At 41.9% G+C, this 17,300-nt stretch overlaps 1 protein-coding gene across 22 annotated transcripts in view; it reads right to left on the bottom strand.

Moving 5' to 3' along the window:
* The window catches only part of TENM2 (teneurin transmembrane protein 2), a 3,550,639-nt gene that overhangs the window by 286,687 nt on the left and 3,246,652 nt on the right, over positions 1 to 17,300 (bottom strand). For all 22 annotated transcript variants that reach the window (XM_041750467.1, XM_041750468.1, XM_041750477.1 and 19 more), the window contains one exon: positions 10,909 to 11,143. In XM_041750467.1, the coding sequence (XP_041606401.1) occupies positions 10,909 to 11,143 (235 nt within the window). The remainder of the gene's footprint in view (positions 1 to 10,908; positions 11,144 to 17,300) is intronic.

The raw sequence follows: 17,300 nt of genomic DNA, 5'->3' as shown, positions 1-17,300 counted from the left end.
ATTTCTATATTTTCAACACCAGGTCCTTTTGTCTCTGTCTTTCCCTTTCTGACTCTTCCTGTCTGCCTGAAATAGGCTTTCACTTTAGCTTTGTAGCAAATTCTACAATTCCTCTTTCCCAAACTGAATGGTACTGTGGACCTGATTAGAGAGGCAGGACATGAGGTTCCTCACTGCTTCCCTATTTCTAGATGAGGCCAACAATGGTGAAGACTAAGAAGACAAAGTACACCTAGACACATGCGGACTGTGTCCTTACAACCTGTCTTCCAGTTACATCATTATTATGAAATTCTAGGTGGGTTTAAATGTACGTGTGCTACTTTTTCCCCTACTACACTAAGTTTGTGTACTTCTAGTAATGCCAGATTAAATCACAGGAGTGTAAATAGTGATGGGCATAATTATTGACATGAGGATGTGTTGTATTTTAGGACAAAATTTTTTGTCTAATTAAATGTAGAACTATTCAATTGTTACCTAAGTTGTGGTCCATTATGGAGCTGACCGACCCCTACAAAATGTTCTACCTAAAATTTTCACCATGAAGAGGATAAAATGCATTTCTGAAAACCAGAGTTTGAATGTTTTCCGTTCATGGTTTTATTAAAAAAGCAAAACCAAAAATTGTCCAAAGTAATTCAACTTTATAAAGGTAAAACTGCATCCTGAGCCATTTTCAGGAGATGGAAAATGCATCAAGTTGTTCTGAGTTAACTTGCTCATCATGAGCCCTCGTAAAGAGCACTGGTTAGTAAGACAATAAATGAGCATGTTTTAATTAGAAAATGTGGAATCCAAGCAGTTTTGCAGGAAAGAAGATGATAGCTTCAAAGAGACATCAGGAGACTAATAAAAGTTAAAATGCATTAAGTGGCCACAGTGAACTCAAAGGTAAAGTCATGGGATGTTTGAGAAGTGAACCAGAGAGGGCAATGAATCAGAAGGGGATGGAAATTAGTCAGTGGAACTATTCTTTCTACTTCATATAGAATCAGCTGTAAACTCCCTTCTGTGCCCAGGCAAGTGAGATAACCTGATGCCCTAAAATCCTCCCATCCTCCATCTTGGCCAGAATTGTGTGAGCCCAGAGGAGAAAGTCACTATCATCTGGGCAATGAGAAAAGGTAGCTAGGCTAAGGCAAAACTAGCATTGAATTTGATTTGATTTTCTTTTTTCTTTTCTTTTTCTTATTCTTTTTCTTTTCCTTTTTTTTTTTTTTGTTGTTGTTGTTGTTGTTGCAGCTAAGCCTCCGTCTTATGGTCTCTTAAAACTATGGTGCTCAATTATGACCATGCCACTCTACCTGCTATGATGTTCTACATGGGTGCATGATCCAGGTCTAGTCAATCAACATTATCTCTTCTCCAGGCTTTGGTGATTCGGGCCATTGTGGGTATGTGACCCTCGTTGAGTTCAATGAAACTTAATGAAGGTGGTGTTGTTGAAATATCAGGAAGAAGATAGCCTTTTTCTGTTAGGCTCCTGAGCCATGAGAATATAGCCCACAGGCTATAATTGAGTTCCCACAAAGATCTCACTAAAGAAGGCCTGCTTAAGAAGGATGGTGGGAAAGAGAGAAAAGCAAAGCTGAGGGACAGATTCCTAATGCTTGAGTTTATTTCCATGAATCCAGTTCTCCCAGAATCCTTATTCTGCCTAGGGCCTTCATCTTCCCAAGTTCCATCTTCCTGATATGCCAAAAGAGGACAACAATATCCATCTCACGGGGCTTTCCCTCAGATAACATAAAGTACCTATCACAATACTTGGCACAAAGTAGTTATTTAAGGGATGATGATGATGCCTAAAAAATCAAAACAAAAAATAGCCTTCAGCTGTTCCCAGGAAGTGAAAAGATATCTAATCAGGCCACAATTTCTCCTCACAAGGATTCTGAAGTCTAGAAGCTGGCGATTATCTCTGCATTCTTCTGCCTTCAGTATACTACTGGAGGACACTAACCTACCAAGAAGGAATAGTCTGAAGCCGAGGACAAGACACCCACAAAACCCAGGGGTACAAAGCACCATCTCATTCCCAGAGAACTTTCATATTTATTCTCATTTTACTGATGGCAGGGTGGGGTAGATTTCCCCAGGTCCGATAAAATGCTTACATAGGGTCCAATATCACCTTATACCTTTTTATCCATGTTCCCTAGTAGAGAAAGTCTGGGTTGGTAAGAGATTAAAAAGTCACTAAGATTAAGCTTTCCATTTTAAATTCTTATCTAAGCACATACCAATGCAAGAAGAGCAACATCTTCTACCTTCTTCCAAGTGCAGAGTTTTAAATCCATTTGTTCAAATGATTTTGAAAACTCAGCTTTTAATCATCATATCATTGAGGTGCAACATCTTTACAGGAGGACTAATTGTGGAGAAATGGACTTAGGGATATTTGTACCGAACTGAAGCTTTAACAAACTGCAACACAGTTTCAATACAACTTCACAAATAAGAAAAGAAGCGGTATTCATTCTCTTTTGAAATATAAGGCAAGGCTAGGAAAAAACCAGAAATATAAGGCGAGAACAGTTAAAACAATGATGACAGAAATTGGGGGCATTTGCTGATTGCTCAGTCATTCTGGATAAGAAGCAATTCCTTAAGGGGCTTAAAAATACACAATTTTGAGGGTGAGCCTTTTGTGGTTAACATTGTCACGACCTCTAAAAATGATTATTTGCAAATAGGACTCATGAAGCAGCCTGAAATCGTTTGGTGGGTTTTGGAGGGAAAAAAGCTGTCTGAGAAAAAGTTTCGTAAATCTTCTCCTTCTAATCTAGAGGATGCAGCCCCAGTGGAGCGACCTGGCTGAGAGCCTTGTACAGGACTGCAATTCTGGTGACACAAAACTCCACCTCACAAAGGCAGGAAAGGCTGAGACTAATAAATCAAAGGAGGCTGCAGAAAAAGTTGCAGAGCCTATTTCCCCTGCCTGGGAGAGCTGAGCATGCCTTATCTGGCCTCTGTAAAAAAAAAAAAAGGATCATTGGGGAGCCAGAATTAGAAAAAGACTTGGGCTACATCAAGCCTATCCCTGTCTGAGCCAGATAAAATATCCTCTGGGAAGGCTTCAGGAAATGCCCCCAAGGGAGTGACAGCTGATATTAGCTGAATGGGTGAAAGAGCACAGACAAAGATGGAAATATTTAGCTTTTTTCAACTTAAACCCAAGACATTTACAGACTTGGGGGCAGAGTCTTGCGCTTACAAGGCATGACCACGAGGTGGCCTCAATCCATAACTGGGTCCCCACCATGGGGGGTAGGGACAGCTTCTTAAAAAAGCCCTATTACCTAGAACCTTAGCTGTGGTTAGCTTACAAGTAAGAAGTCCAAGTCCCCAAAGCTTTAATAAACTTAATAAGGCTTTAGTTTTACAGTGAGAGTCAAATTTGAAAAGGACAGCCTCTCCTTGGATACGTCCACCTTCAAGGATGCTTCCCAATTTGCAAACCACACCAAAGAGCAGGCTGGAGTGGTCTTAAATAAGATGTAATGCTTATTTCTTTCTTAATGCACCTTGTAATTTGCACACGTGCCACAGCACTTTATTTATTTTCTTATTAATGGGCTTGAGTGTGTTTAACACCACAAGCCATAAATTGCAGAGCAATAGATCAGACTAGCTCTCTTTATTTTCCTGCCAATTGTCAAGAAGTGATGTGGGGTACAGAGGTACCTTTTCCAACTGGCTTTCTTTCTCCCACCCCACCCCACCACATGCCTCCACCCAACAACCAACCCCTTGTGTCCATCCACCAAAGGAAAAAAAAAGACACAACCCCATTTCTCATTGGAGAGCTTACCTATTGAGCAGCTCAGTTATTGAGATTAATAAGCTGCCAGTTTCCAAGGAAGACTACGAAAACTATAAAATTAAAGTGCACTGCAACGTGAAATGCTGCTGGTGGCCAGGCGGGATCACCATGTCAAAAAGGCAAGGTAAAGCTATAAAATAAGGCTGAGCTTGAAAGGCTAACCTAAAGGTCTCATTAATTTCCATGTTGCCTCTGATGAGAATTTAGAGAGGGCATAATGTTTGGCAATATGGAGAAATCAAGCTGCCTATTGATTTGAAAAGTGCTTGAATGCATTTGGTTCACCCAGAATGAATTCTAGTTTCAAACTTCACTTGAAAACATTAAAAAAAAAAAAAAAAAAAACCAATGGAAACCCAAACAGGTTACCTTGGTTTAATATTCTCAAGATCAAGCTTGTCAGTGATTCTGTCAGAAAATTAATCCTTAGGTAGAAAAATCAATCTGAGAACAAGTTTGGAATAGTCTTTGGGCTCAGCATGGTGAGGATGTTTCAACAATCTTGTTGTTTCTCTGTGAAAACCTTATTTACTAAAGGTCTTGTGTCTCGATTCCCAAATACGCACTACCAATAAAGCATCTAGATGAGGCTAAGATTACTTCCTCATGAAGACAAAAAGTGTGTTTTCTGAAATTCTGGTACCACATTTAGATATTTAAAATACTTTTCACAAGCCCAAGGTGCTTCTTTCTTTATCAGAGCACTTGCATGACTTCCTGCGAACAGGAATAATCATGGCACTCAAAGTGTGATCGAATGGTCAGCCACGGTACCCCTAGCTGTTTGGCTTTCTCCTATTAATGTGTCCAAGCTCTGTTTGGGAGATAATAATTCTGCAAATTACAGAGCTAAAGAAGTAGCAGGACTTTTATTTCTGTGTTGTCAATTTGCTCTCACATTTCATAACACGCAGAGTATCTGTTATCAGCTCACACTGATCCTCTGCTGCACAGGCCATGGAGCAGCGAGGCCTCACACTGACAACACTGGTTGCCACCAATCTTCAAGAGCTGCAGAGAAGAGTCCCTTACCTCTTGCCTGGCTAATGATTTTGTCAATGACTAAGTCTACATCCAGCAACAGGCTGAAATTCGTCCCATAGATCATTTTTTGCCTTATGTCACTTGTAATGCATTGACTTCACCATTTCCATAGCCTGGAAAATTAATCTGTTGTTTGCCACCAGAATAGGCATAGTTTTGTTTTGTTTTTTTCTAGTTCGAAAGGTACTATCATGTGGTGGTTAAAAACACAGTATTTGGAGTCAGACCCAGTTCAAATTCCAGCTCCACCACTTACTTATTTACACACCTGTAGGTAACTTAGTTTTCCCAAGCTCTTCCCTTTATTTAAGATGGGGATAGTAACATATACCCCCCAGTAGGGTTAAGGGGTTAAATGGCATCATGTAAGTAAGAACTAAGTGCCAAGCAAAAAGTATTTGATAAAGAAAAACTGTTATTTGCAGGCGTATATGAGCATATAGAATAACTGCTAAATTGAACACAATTTCTGGAGGGTTATTTTTAAAAGAGAAAAAAAATCAATTGCTGAGAGCTTTGAACACACTAAATATGTTATTATTTGTAAATGGATGAATTTCCATGTTACAGCTATTATTTTGGAATCAAAATATTTAGAATCAAAACAGCTACACTTAAGTCTCACTGCACATAGATTTATTTATTTATTTATTTATTTATTTATTTATTTATTTATTTTGCATCATAGATTTAATGTGTCTAAAACCGCACTTCTGTTTTCTGCCAGAAAACTTGTTCCTTCTTCAGGGTGGCATCATTATCCAGCCACCCTCCTAAGTAAAAAAAATTGGTCATTGTACTCTCAACTGCCTAAGCCACAACTCCACAAGTGTTCATCCCTACTGATTCTGCCTTCAAAATACAACTGACATTTATGAATGTTCACTTTCTTGCCAGATGGGTAGGCGAAAGGCAAATATGAGTACTATAGCTGTCAGGACCCTAGTGAAAACCAGAGCACCTTTTATCTTAACCATTACAACACTCTCCAAGCTGGACCTATAGACTTGCTATACTTTCTACCTTACCCCCAACCTAGTCACCATATGGTATCAAAACAAAATGAAACAGTATTATTTTATTGTTTTATTCTCCAATTTAAAACGCTTCAGTGACTTCTCGGTATTCTTGGGCTGGAGTCCAAAACCTTTAACCCAGCCCAACGCTCTGCAACATCCTGCCCTCGCCTGCCCTTCTAGCTTGCTTTCCTTTCTTGGCATTCTAGTGTTTCTTTCCCCAGCGGGTCATTGTTTTTGCCATCTAGAACATTCTTTAAGTCTAATTAACACTTACCCATCCTTAGGGCTCAGCTTAAATGTTAATTTCTCACGCATCTGACTTCTCTATACCTCACATGGCCCTTACTACATTTGTCGTTGTTGGGGCTGGGGTGGTGGGGGGACACAGTGGTCTAATCATTTATTTACTTCTGTCTGCATCCAGCCTGGAATCATCACAAGGGTGAGGACTTTGCTTTTCTTCTTCGCTGTGGAATCCTCAGTGCCTGGCACATGATAGTTCTCATCTCATAGATATTTCTTGAATGAATAATGGATGACCATCTTACAAAGCAACTTGCAAACTTGTTTGTAGTGTGAGGAACTTGGTGGTTAAAATAAGGGCTTCTGGAATTGAGGATCGGATGGAGATTTTTTAATGTACTTATGTTCTGTTCCCCTTGTGGCAAAATTTATAGAGATAGAAGAGGCATTACTGAAAAAAAAAAGAGAGAGAGAACTTCTGGTATTTCAGGGAAGAAGTAAAATCAGAGGGATGTTTTGTCCTGCTTGGGAATTCTCTTTAGTGACTTGCCACTAAGAGATTCAGAGAGAGAAGCTTGTTTCAGCAAAACACAGAAAGGAAGGAAAGTTAGTCATCGGGCTACTTTGTACTGTTGTAGACAAGAGAAGCTGACTTCAGAAACTCCCCAAGAAGCTGCTGGCCAGGAAGATTCCTGACCTTGTGGCTCTCAGGAGAGGAAGCAGTAGAGACACGGTATCAACCATGAATTGCCCATGGATTTTGTTCTAAGACCTTAGTAGTTGGAGAGAAAGACAGCAATGGAGTAATTTTGCAATACACGATGCTAGAGAAAGACAGTACAGACTGCCAACTGTTAGTTCCTCTGCCCTGAGTTTGTTTTTTTCTTGGATTATGTTACGGTTTATACATGAATTGTCTGGTTTTGGTAGTAGAAATTTAGATGCATTGAACTTTTACATGATTAACACTGGTACGGAACTTTCCTTGCATTTTTTTTGTCCTATATTAAACTCCAAATTCGAACAGTCCTATTTTCAGGCTATGCCTCCTTAATCAGCACCTTTATTTCTACTTGTCACAGAAAAAAATGGAAGAAAAAGCACAGTCCAGAGAAGATGTAACATGCCTCATTAAGACTGAGGGGAACATCAAAAAGCAATGCAGAGAGGCAAGGGTTTGCTCTTCACTGGTCTAAAGAAACATGCTGGACTTGGCTTAGAGTCTCTGGGCGTGGCATAATGCCCGATCATCACCTTCCAGAGTTATGAAATTCTTCCAACACACCCAGAAGTCTGTATTAGGGAGAGTAGAGGTGGTGAGGCTGTTGTAAATTTCCACGGCATTTTCAAAATTGATGACACATCACAATCAGCCTTCAGAATGCCCTTCCTTCAATGGTTCTCTTTCCTGGATGTAGTTAATCAATCCTTATTTGGTATAGAAATAAGAATGGGAATCCTAGTGTGGCGTCATGCCCCTGAAAGAAGAGCTCCGTACCTACACTTTACGCTGTCTCCTGTGGGTAAGAAAATGATCTGATGAAACTCACAATGTTTCAGCTTTTGAATGAGTTAATTTGTTCTCTTCTACACTTCTAAGACTATGCCAAAAAAATAGTAGGGAATGGGAATAAGCAATATGCCATAATCTCTGACATCTTTCTTTCTTTATTTCTTTTTAAAATTTATTTATTTATCCATGATAGACACAGACAAAGGAAGAGAAGCAGGCTCCATGCAAGGAGCCCGATGTGGGATTCGATCCCAGGACTCCAGGATCATGCCCTGGGCTGAAGATAGGCGCTAAACTGCTGAGCCACCCAGGGATCCCTCTCTGACGTCTTTCTACTTATCTATTAGGCAAATTCTTATCATCTTTCCAAAACCCAGCTCAAACAGACCCTCAGCTGTGAAATATTTCCTGATCATCTTGGAAGAGTTAATCACTTCATCCACTGTACAGTCACTTTATACTTCCATTACTGTATATACTGCACTATCCTTTTATTTTTTACCTACCTCTTCCTTTTGATTGTGTGAGCTTTAAGGGCAAGATTCATGTGTTACTCATTATCTCCCTAGCACCTAACATAGTGCCTAGTAGACAAGAGGGGCCCTGTAAATATTTGCTAATAAGATACTGAATGAATAATATTTTTAAAAGAAACACAAAGCCCAACAATTTTATTAGTTACTGCCGAAGTTTTTATACACGAGACCAGAGGCATATCCAAGTTATATGTATTCATGAATTCCATGAATGGAGTTTCAAGTATCTGCTGACTCATGCACCCCATGTTTGACTTCTGATGATAGCCCTATCCCAAGGGCCTTACATTCTCTAATCTTTGGCCCTTGAATGCCCCGATCAAAGAACATCCAGATGTTGCCCTTGCTTGTTTTTTCCTTCTGATTGACTTCAACATTTTGACAATCCTCTCTACTCTTCAAGCTTTGTATTTAACACGCCTCCTCCAAAAGCATCATTGAGAAGCCCTAATCCTTGGAGAAATGACAGATATCCAAATGGTCTGCAGAAGGACTCTCCAGATCAGACACAAATTCTAGGAAAGCTTACTTTAGACAACTAGGAAGGTGATGGGCTTGGCTCTGCTGGTCCTCTCTACCAGATCCTTGTCAAGATAACACTTGACTGCAAATGGTTTTGTAAGGCCGATATCCTGGAAAACCAACTATTTTCCCCAGACGCTGGGAGAGAGGAGGCAGTTCATGCAGCATATGTATTCTAACCACCAAGGGGAGGATCTCTGTGAGGAGCAAACACTCTTCTGGAATTTACCCTATAAATATAACAATTAGGGCAGTAAATGTAGATATTCATTCATCAGACATCTTGCCACCTTACTTTATGTGTGGAAACTGCTTATATTCCATCCAATGTGGCTCAAAATGTCCCATCTCCCTGAAGCTCTAGGCCTCTCAAAAGTTACTTTGCCCCTCTACACCTAGATTGTCCATCTTTAAAATGGTGGAACAATGGTTCCATCCTACCTCACTGTATTTCTTCCAGGCTCTCATGAGATAATGCATGCGAAGAACGAATGCCAGACGTATGCAAAGTGCACAGTAAAAACTGGTGATTAACGGTGATGGTGGTCCTTTTTTTTCCGACCTTCCCCCCAACCCTTTCTCCAATAGCTACTACATTTCTCTTTCCCTTTCTCCTCATCCTTTTCCTTCTTCCATCTAGTCCACTCTAGGTAGGCTTTATGGCCAGAAACTTTTTTCAAACAACAGTCTGTTGATGTAAAAAGGGCTAATGCCCAACAAACTCTATGGCAGAAGGAGGAAAAAGAGAAAGTCCTATACAGCCTTAAAGATCACCACCAACAATGAAATATCCCGAATCTAGCCTCCTGGACCAGTCTGCTTTCAGCCTGGAAGCTTTCCAACAAAACTGTTTTATTAATGGGTTACTATACCAGTGCAGATGTTTAAGTATATCTATTTTATATTATATACGCATACGGGTTCTACTGACTTTACATATTTTAAGCCCCAGACATTAAGACTATAGGTATAGTTGAAAGTAATATGATCATCAGAGAATAAACTTTATTAAAGTTTAGAGTGACCGCAGTGACAATGGTGCACAAGTTATTCAAGATCTTATAAAAAAACAACAAAAAAATTATAGTTAAGAAACAACATAAAATGCTGTGGCTTGCAGAGTTGCTTCCAGCTGTGTGCAGAAAATTCACTGGCCATGACCAGAGATGACAGATTCCTTTGTCTTTCTTCAAACCTAACTTATTAAAGTTTAAAAACCTAAGTGAGAACTTTCTGAAGGGTCAAAACGAATTATCCCCTTTCTCTGTTTTCTCTTCATGGTTCTCTTGGACAAAGAAACAATAATAGTTGGAGCACACAAAGCATGAGAGGGTCTGAGGTTGGGGCAGAAGGCGGGTTCCCATCTTGCGGCCCACCCAGTGCTTTTGAGTCTTTGGGGCAGACTGGTCTTTCTGCCCCAGCCCGCCTCCCTGTGACCCAGGCCCCTCGTCTCAGGGCATTAAGGTGGGTATGGTCTTGGAAGACCAGACATGAAGGTAAGAAAGGGACAGAAGCAAAAGCAAAACAACACAGAGCCAGACCTGGAGATCGCTCTCAAACGCTCCGCTCCAACCTCAGTGCTGCCCCTTTTTTCTTGTTTGTTTTTGTACATTCTTGTTTGCCCCTCAGGCATCAAGCTGTTAGTGTGTACAGGAGGGATTAAAGTGAGACGGTATGTTGGATGAAATATAAATTAAAATTATACTTCTGTCAGTCTGGAATCAGGGACTGTTTCTCAAGGTCTCCCCAAACACTTAATTTCAAATGAGTCTTCATTTATTACTTCGGGAAAGGCCAAATGCATAATTTATCAGCAGGTTGCAGTCAATATATCCTTATAAGCATGTTTCCCATGAGCCTTTGAGCAAAAATATGGTATGCTAATTCTATTAGTTGGGTACACAAGCGCCGCCTAAGAGAGTAAACAAGCGTGAAAAGGAGACACAGGCCAACAAAGAAGTGCCTATCACCCTGCCACCCAGGGTCCCCCACCCGGGGGAGGGAACGGCCGGGGGGCGGGGGGCGGGAAGCTAGCCCCGTTGTTGACACCAAGACGTCTCCCCGGCCAGCCAGGCCAGCGCCCCGAGCCCCCTCTCCACCCGCGGCGGGCGCAGGGCGCAGGGCGCAGGGCGCAGGGCGCAGGGCGCAGGGCGCAGGGCGCAGGGCGCAGGGCGCAGGGCGCAGGGCGCGGCGGGGACTCACCGGGTCTCCAGCGGCACGTTGCTGTTTAGCACCCAGCTGTCCTGGAGCTGAACGGACTCCGGCGTGGTGGCCAGGTCATTGGGCGCGGGGGCCGGGGCGTGGATCTGGCTCCGCCGGTTGGTGAGCGAGTTCCTGTTGAGGGAGTTGGCGGACGAGTGGTGGTGGGACAGGGTGTGGTTGTGAGGGGGCGGCAGAGGGGGCCTCAGAGTCGACTGGCTGTGGTGGTTGGGGGGACCTGGGAAGAGAGGAAGGAGACACGGCCGTCAGTGGTGCAGACCGCAGGCGCCCTCGAAGCGCCCCCGTCGCAGGCTGGAGACAGAGGGGACACCGCCCAGGCCTCATCCTGGGGTTGGCTGCGCGCAGAGCACCAACTGGCCACTTCGATGGGCCTTTCTTTGCTGCGGGCCTCAAAGGAAGAAGGAGGAATTAGGTTAGTGGAACCGGGCTGGAACCTATTAATCTTGAAATGGAAGGAAGGGGACAGGGCTGGTCACGGGTGTAGCCAAGTCTCTGTACCGTTTCCTGGTAAACCAGTACACTGCATATATTCTTCACAAATATTTTCTTTCTTTCTTTCTTTCAGAATTTATTTATTTATTTATTAGAGAGAGAGAGAGAAGGACAAGGAGACTCAGGGCTGAGTGTGAGCCAGACACGGGGCTCCATCTCGTGACCCTGAGCCCTAAATCAAGAGACGCTCAACTGACTGTGCCACCTAGGTGCCTCAGATATTTCCTCTTTCTAAAATTAATACGAATATGGTACACTGTAAGTCAGAGAGGGGCATATTTAAATACCTATGGGGGCCAGGTAGGAAAGTGAAGTGGGCCAGTTATGGACCGAGCCGTCTTCACTCAAATCCAAGCCCATGTGCCCACGAAGGGTAAGGGCCCAAGGCAGCCAGATCTTCTAGTTTTTCAAGGAAAGCAGAAAATCTGGACTTTTAGATAGAATTTCCCATTTTTTGAAGACGTTGTCAATTTTTAAAATATGTATGTGTTTTGTATATATGTATGTATGTATACAGTTTTTTGTTTGTTTGTTTGTTTTTTAATAAGAAAGTATCTGCGAGCCTGCTCAGATATCAGGACTGATGTTTTCAAACCATGGTCCTTATTCCAAATTGCATCCTCTTTTCTTATCTTGAAATCCTCTATCCTTGTAGGAAAAATGCACAAAGGAAAACTATACCTCTGCATGTATCCCTTGTAAATATGACCACAGATGACAACTCCACACAGGGTTTTCCTAGCAACCCATTCTCAATGTACAAAATGAAATATTTTAAGCATAATGAAAATGAAAGTAGTTCACTATGCAATGTAAGCCTATAATTTGGTTTTAATGGCTGCTGAAACATGACTTTTAATTTGTGTCCTTTTTTGAAGCCTCTAGTCGACGTTGGCAGCTCACCAGGTGACTGCCAAGCCTTGTCATTTTGGCCCCTGCCAACTTTTAAAATCCTCAGCCCCTGCTGTCCTGGCTTTAAGAAGTTGGCTCACATCATTTAAACAAGCAATTTGACACAAATTTCAACTACTTGTCTCCTTATGTGGCCAGGCTACATCTCCAAAAGGTGTAATCTACATTCTGTGGCTCCTGTGAAGCCTGCAGAAATATTCCGAAAGACAGACAACATGTCAAGAAGATACTAGGTTTGCAGAGCATCATGACCAAGGAAAACAAGAAGGAAAAATAACAGAGAAAAGTGGTTCCTCGAAGTTTGTGTCTCCAGGCTGAAATTACTTGTTTTTTTTTTTTTTTTTTTTGGTCTTCAGGAAAAGATAACTAAAACTAAAACCCGGTGGGAAATGCGGCCATACAGTTGTACAGATTTTAAATCACGTCCTCCAAATGAACCTGCAATTCGTATTTTACATTATGCACCAGTGACATTTTAAATATATCTTTGAGGGAGTTTCATAGCTGTAGCAGGCTATTACATTTCCTGGCATTGTTGTCTGTCTAGTAATGTATTATTATATAGTTATTTAGCATTTGTCTGCCTCATATTAGTGGGAAGAGGTGAGGAAAGGGGGTGAAATGATGTAATAACGATCCTTCAGAGATGCAATCCAAGCCCCTCACACAGGGTTAATGAATTCTCATGCCTTCCCTTCCCTTCTCTCAACTCCCATCCAAGTGGTGTCATTATTCTCCATTAGTTGGGTAATCTTGAGACTTGCCTCAGGAAGATGAGATGAATCAGTGTACAAGGGAGAACCCACTCTCCTCAGCCTCAAGCCCTCACTTTCTGTCTCCCTCAGCCCCGGGGCCTCCGCCTCCAGCACTCCAGACCACACACTCTCCAAAAGTACAAAGAGGTTATGGGAGGTATTTAATTCACTAAATGAGATCCCAGAACCCTCCTGCTTCCTGTCTATTCACCCTGAGCTGAAGTTTCTTTGCCTTCTCCAACTTGTGTGGCCCTCCTCTGTCCATCTGTGTTCTGTGTGGGTGGAATTCCTGTGGGTTCCCTTTTGTTGAAAATATCCAGGTGCTGAGTGGGAAATGGAACCATCGGCCTGGGTGCTATGTAGCATGGTCCAAATAAAAGGGGGTGGTGAGCTTTCCAGTTGCCTGGAAGAGATGTCAAGCTCTTTTTCTATTTCTGCTAAAGAGGGGAGGTCTAGAGTTTCATTGGGGAGATGAAAGAAGATGTAATTCTCTGCCCACTCTGCCCTCCTACAAAAGCCTGTTATTTCACTGCAAGTAAATCAAATTATTGATGGCAATAACAAAAACTATCCAGCATCCTTAGTATTAGAAGATGTTTTCCTCATTATTGCTGCTCATTTCCACTGTGACACTGATTATATTTGCTCATTTATCTATCCATCTAACAACCAGGTTTTTCAACTAGGTGCAAGATCTAGAAAGGACAATTAAGACACAGAATGGTAAAGCCTACCGCTGGGGTCTGTACAGAGAGACATGGGAGCATTGGTGGGGGCAGGGGCGGGGGTCACTTAGCCAGTGGTTAGGAGATAAAAATCTAAAGAACTGGATTTGAGGACTGGATCTGCCCCTTTTGAGTCATGCGAACCTGGGCATACAAAGCCATTTCTGTAATTCTCTGAGTACTCATCCACCATGGGTAACAGCAGTAAGTACCTGTGTGTCAACATGGGAGATGGAGAGGAAGAGGAGCGAAAATGCCAAGCATGCCACCCGAGGCTGCCCAATTCCCCAATCATGTGTATGGAGCATTGCTCACTTCTTTCAGGAAGAAAAGCATGGATAAGACATAACTACAGCTCTCAATGAGTCCAGATTTGAGTACGGGACATAAACCTAGATTTCAACCATCCAGGGTGGAAGTCGCAAATCAGCAGCCCCCAAGCTGGATATTACCAAAAATTCAGAGGCAAGGTTTTGTATAGTTGTTCCAGATCTCTGACTTCTCTTGAAAACAAAACAAAACAAAACAAAACAACAAAAATACTGAGTCTATTCCCTCATGGTAACGACTGGCAGAGCTGAATGCCTTTGGGTGGTTTTCTGGTTTGTCATCAACCCTAACAATCCCTGTTATTTTAATCTGGCTGGATGTATGTATTTATGTTACCACTGGTAGGCATTTATGTTTTTGACTGCTGGTTTCATCCGTGGTACCTTAGTATTCTGGGTGGGTCACATATTTCTAATATAAGAACATCTCTGCTACAACTAATGATCCCAAGCACTTTTTGTGTTTATTGGTTTTCATTACATTCATCCAATGAGCTTGCTGGATGTGATGGTTTTCCATTTCAAAAAATGCAAACAATGGCCAGCAACATGCTTTACTGCTTTCCAGGAAGTCAAATTACATGAAAAAGCCCTTCTGAAAGGCAACTCATGTCTTCAATATATGCTGAAACAGAAATGATTAACAACTTGATGAAGGAACCTTCAGGTCCACTCTGAGTTCCACACATTTATTGGGTTTAATTAATGTGCATATTAATGTCTCTTCTATTACATAAATATGAAATCACATAATAATGCAATTGAGCCACGAATAACTATGTAACAGAAATGCTTACACACTATCAACTTAATAAGTATGCTATTAGCAGGCAAAAGGCAACTGTCATTAAAATCACAGTGCTAACCTATTATCTTGCACCTGATTTATCTGAAGTTGAGAACCTAAAATTTATTTTTAGGTACTGTGTGGCTTTTAGTCTGAGGAAGGAGGAGCTGCACACTGGTCCTTTGTTAAAAGCTAGGGCAGGACAGGTAGGACTCCTAGCAAGGATAAATGAATTTATGGGAGAGGGTGCTTCCTGTATGTTTAAAAACTAGGTGCTTGAAGGACCGCTTGGTTTGTCCTGTTTGCTCAAAAGAACAGTGCTTAATATTTAATGTTGCCAGAAATTTTGGTCCTGACAGGGATGCCATTCCCACATTCCGTCCTTCCTAACTGCCAGTTGGTTGACACTAGAGTCATAAGACAAATCAAGTAGTGCTTTACTTTACCCATCCAAGAAGGGGTAACAATATCAATTCTAACAAAGTTAGACCTGGAGACTGCAAAATCCTGGAGTATCAGCTCCTGTGTCGGCTAGACTCACAGAGCTCAAACAGCCTATGGAAACAACCATGTCTACATTGTCAATAATGTGTAAAGGAAGGATTTTCTTTGGAGCTAAGAAAGTAAATTCTTAATAATTGGCTATTGTTGCACTCCTCCCAAATAAACAGGTGGATGAGGCATTTAGGCTAGGCCTACTCTTGCCAAGAGGGAGTGGGTGGTGCAGGAGAGTAGGAGGGCAGGGATAAACTAAGATGGCTTTGTCTTGCTCTATAGTCCACACTATTATTTTCCTGGTGATTAAAAAAAATGATAAAATGTATGAAATAAAAAAATATAAGTATAGGCCTGCCCTCCTATAATAATTCACTCATTCTTGGAGATGGCATGCCAACTGCTGGTCTTTAAAAATTTCAACCCCTCGGACCTTGAGATGATGAATTAACCACAAACTCTCTGCCCCCTTCTACTGAACCATGTCTTTGTAGCAAGTTACATCTTGACAGCAATTTGAAGATGCTAGCAGTGAGGCTGGTGTTGATAGAGGTTTTGGAGCCCTGGTTGGTGAAAATTGGCACCAGGACACGCTGTTCAGACCTGACCTCAAACAGGAGGCAGAAGGAATCAGAGATGAAGACTTTCAAGAATAACAGCCTCTAGTTAGAAGGAGGAGTCTATTGCTGATGACCAGACTTGTGGTTGGCTTTGAACCCCTTTGTGGCCACCTATTAACAGTTGTGACCCTTGGAGAATTATGTATTTTTATCCCAAGTCTATTTCTTCATCTGTAAAATGGGCAGAGTCATTTTACTTTTCTCATATGGTTGTTAGGAGCATCAAATGAGAATACATCTTTAAAAAGCCTGCCACAGGGGATCCCTGGGTGGCGCAGCAGTTTGGCGCCTGCCTTTGGCCCAGGGCGCGATCCTGGAGACCCGGGATCGAATCCCACGTCAGGCTCCCGGTGCATGGAGCCTGCTTCTCCCTCTGCCTGTATCTCTGCCTCTCTCTCTCTCTGTGTGACTATCATAAATAAATAAAAAATTTTAAAAAAAAAAAATAAAAATAAAAAAAATAAAAAGCCTGCCACAATTCTTGGCACATAGTAAGTATTAATCAATGTTATTATTACATTTATGTGTACATATAATGTATTACATATGTAATATGTATATTACATTATGTGTTATAATTAATAATAGTGATAACACTAATAATAGCAATAGCAACTATGGCTCTAGGAAAAATGATGAATATTTCTTGGGGAACTCGGGTTTTCCTAACTCTTTGGAGTGGGAGCTTCTGGAGGATGATATCAATCAAATCAATGTAGAAAGGCAAAGTCACCAATCTCAGACCTCCTCCAGCTTCAAATGCTGTCCACAGAAGGGCCTTCTGACCAAGTGACATGGCACAGGCATTACTATCGGCAGTCTCAAGAGCATCTCTCTAAGGGCTTGCAGAAATGGAACCTGGGATTCAGAAGTGTTCCATTCCCCATAAACAAAACGATTGATGTTAAGGACGGACCACGAAATGACACCAACAAAAGCTGCTAAGAGCTAGGCTCTCTCTGTGTGTTTGGTCCTGTGCAAAGTCCTGTACATAAATTATCTCAATATGTTACCACTCACTGTTATGGGACAGGCTCTCTTATCATCTCCATTCTACAGATCCAGCCAGTGAGGTGCAGAGAGGTTAAGTAAAGCCCCACAGGCCACGTGGCTTAGTAAGTGGCACAGCTGCTTTTGCACCCCAGGCCTTCTTCCCCACGCAAAAGAGCACAAGGCCCCAGACGGCCCTCACACAGGAAGAGAACAAAGACCCCTGCCCGGAGTGTAGACTCACCCTGGCAAATACAGAGGAAAATGGC

The sequence above is a fragment of the Vulpes lagopus genome, chromosome 3 (assembly GCF_018345385.1).
Source record: "Vulpes lagopus strain Blue_001 chromosome 3, ASM1834538v1, whole genome shotgun sequence".
NCBI lineage: Eukaryota > Metazoa > Chordata > Mammalia > Carnivora > Canidae > Vulpes > Vulpes lagopus.
This window is presented reverse-complemented; position numbering and strand designations above follow the sequence as displayed.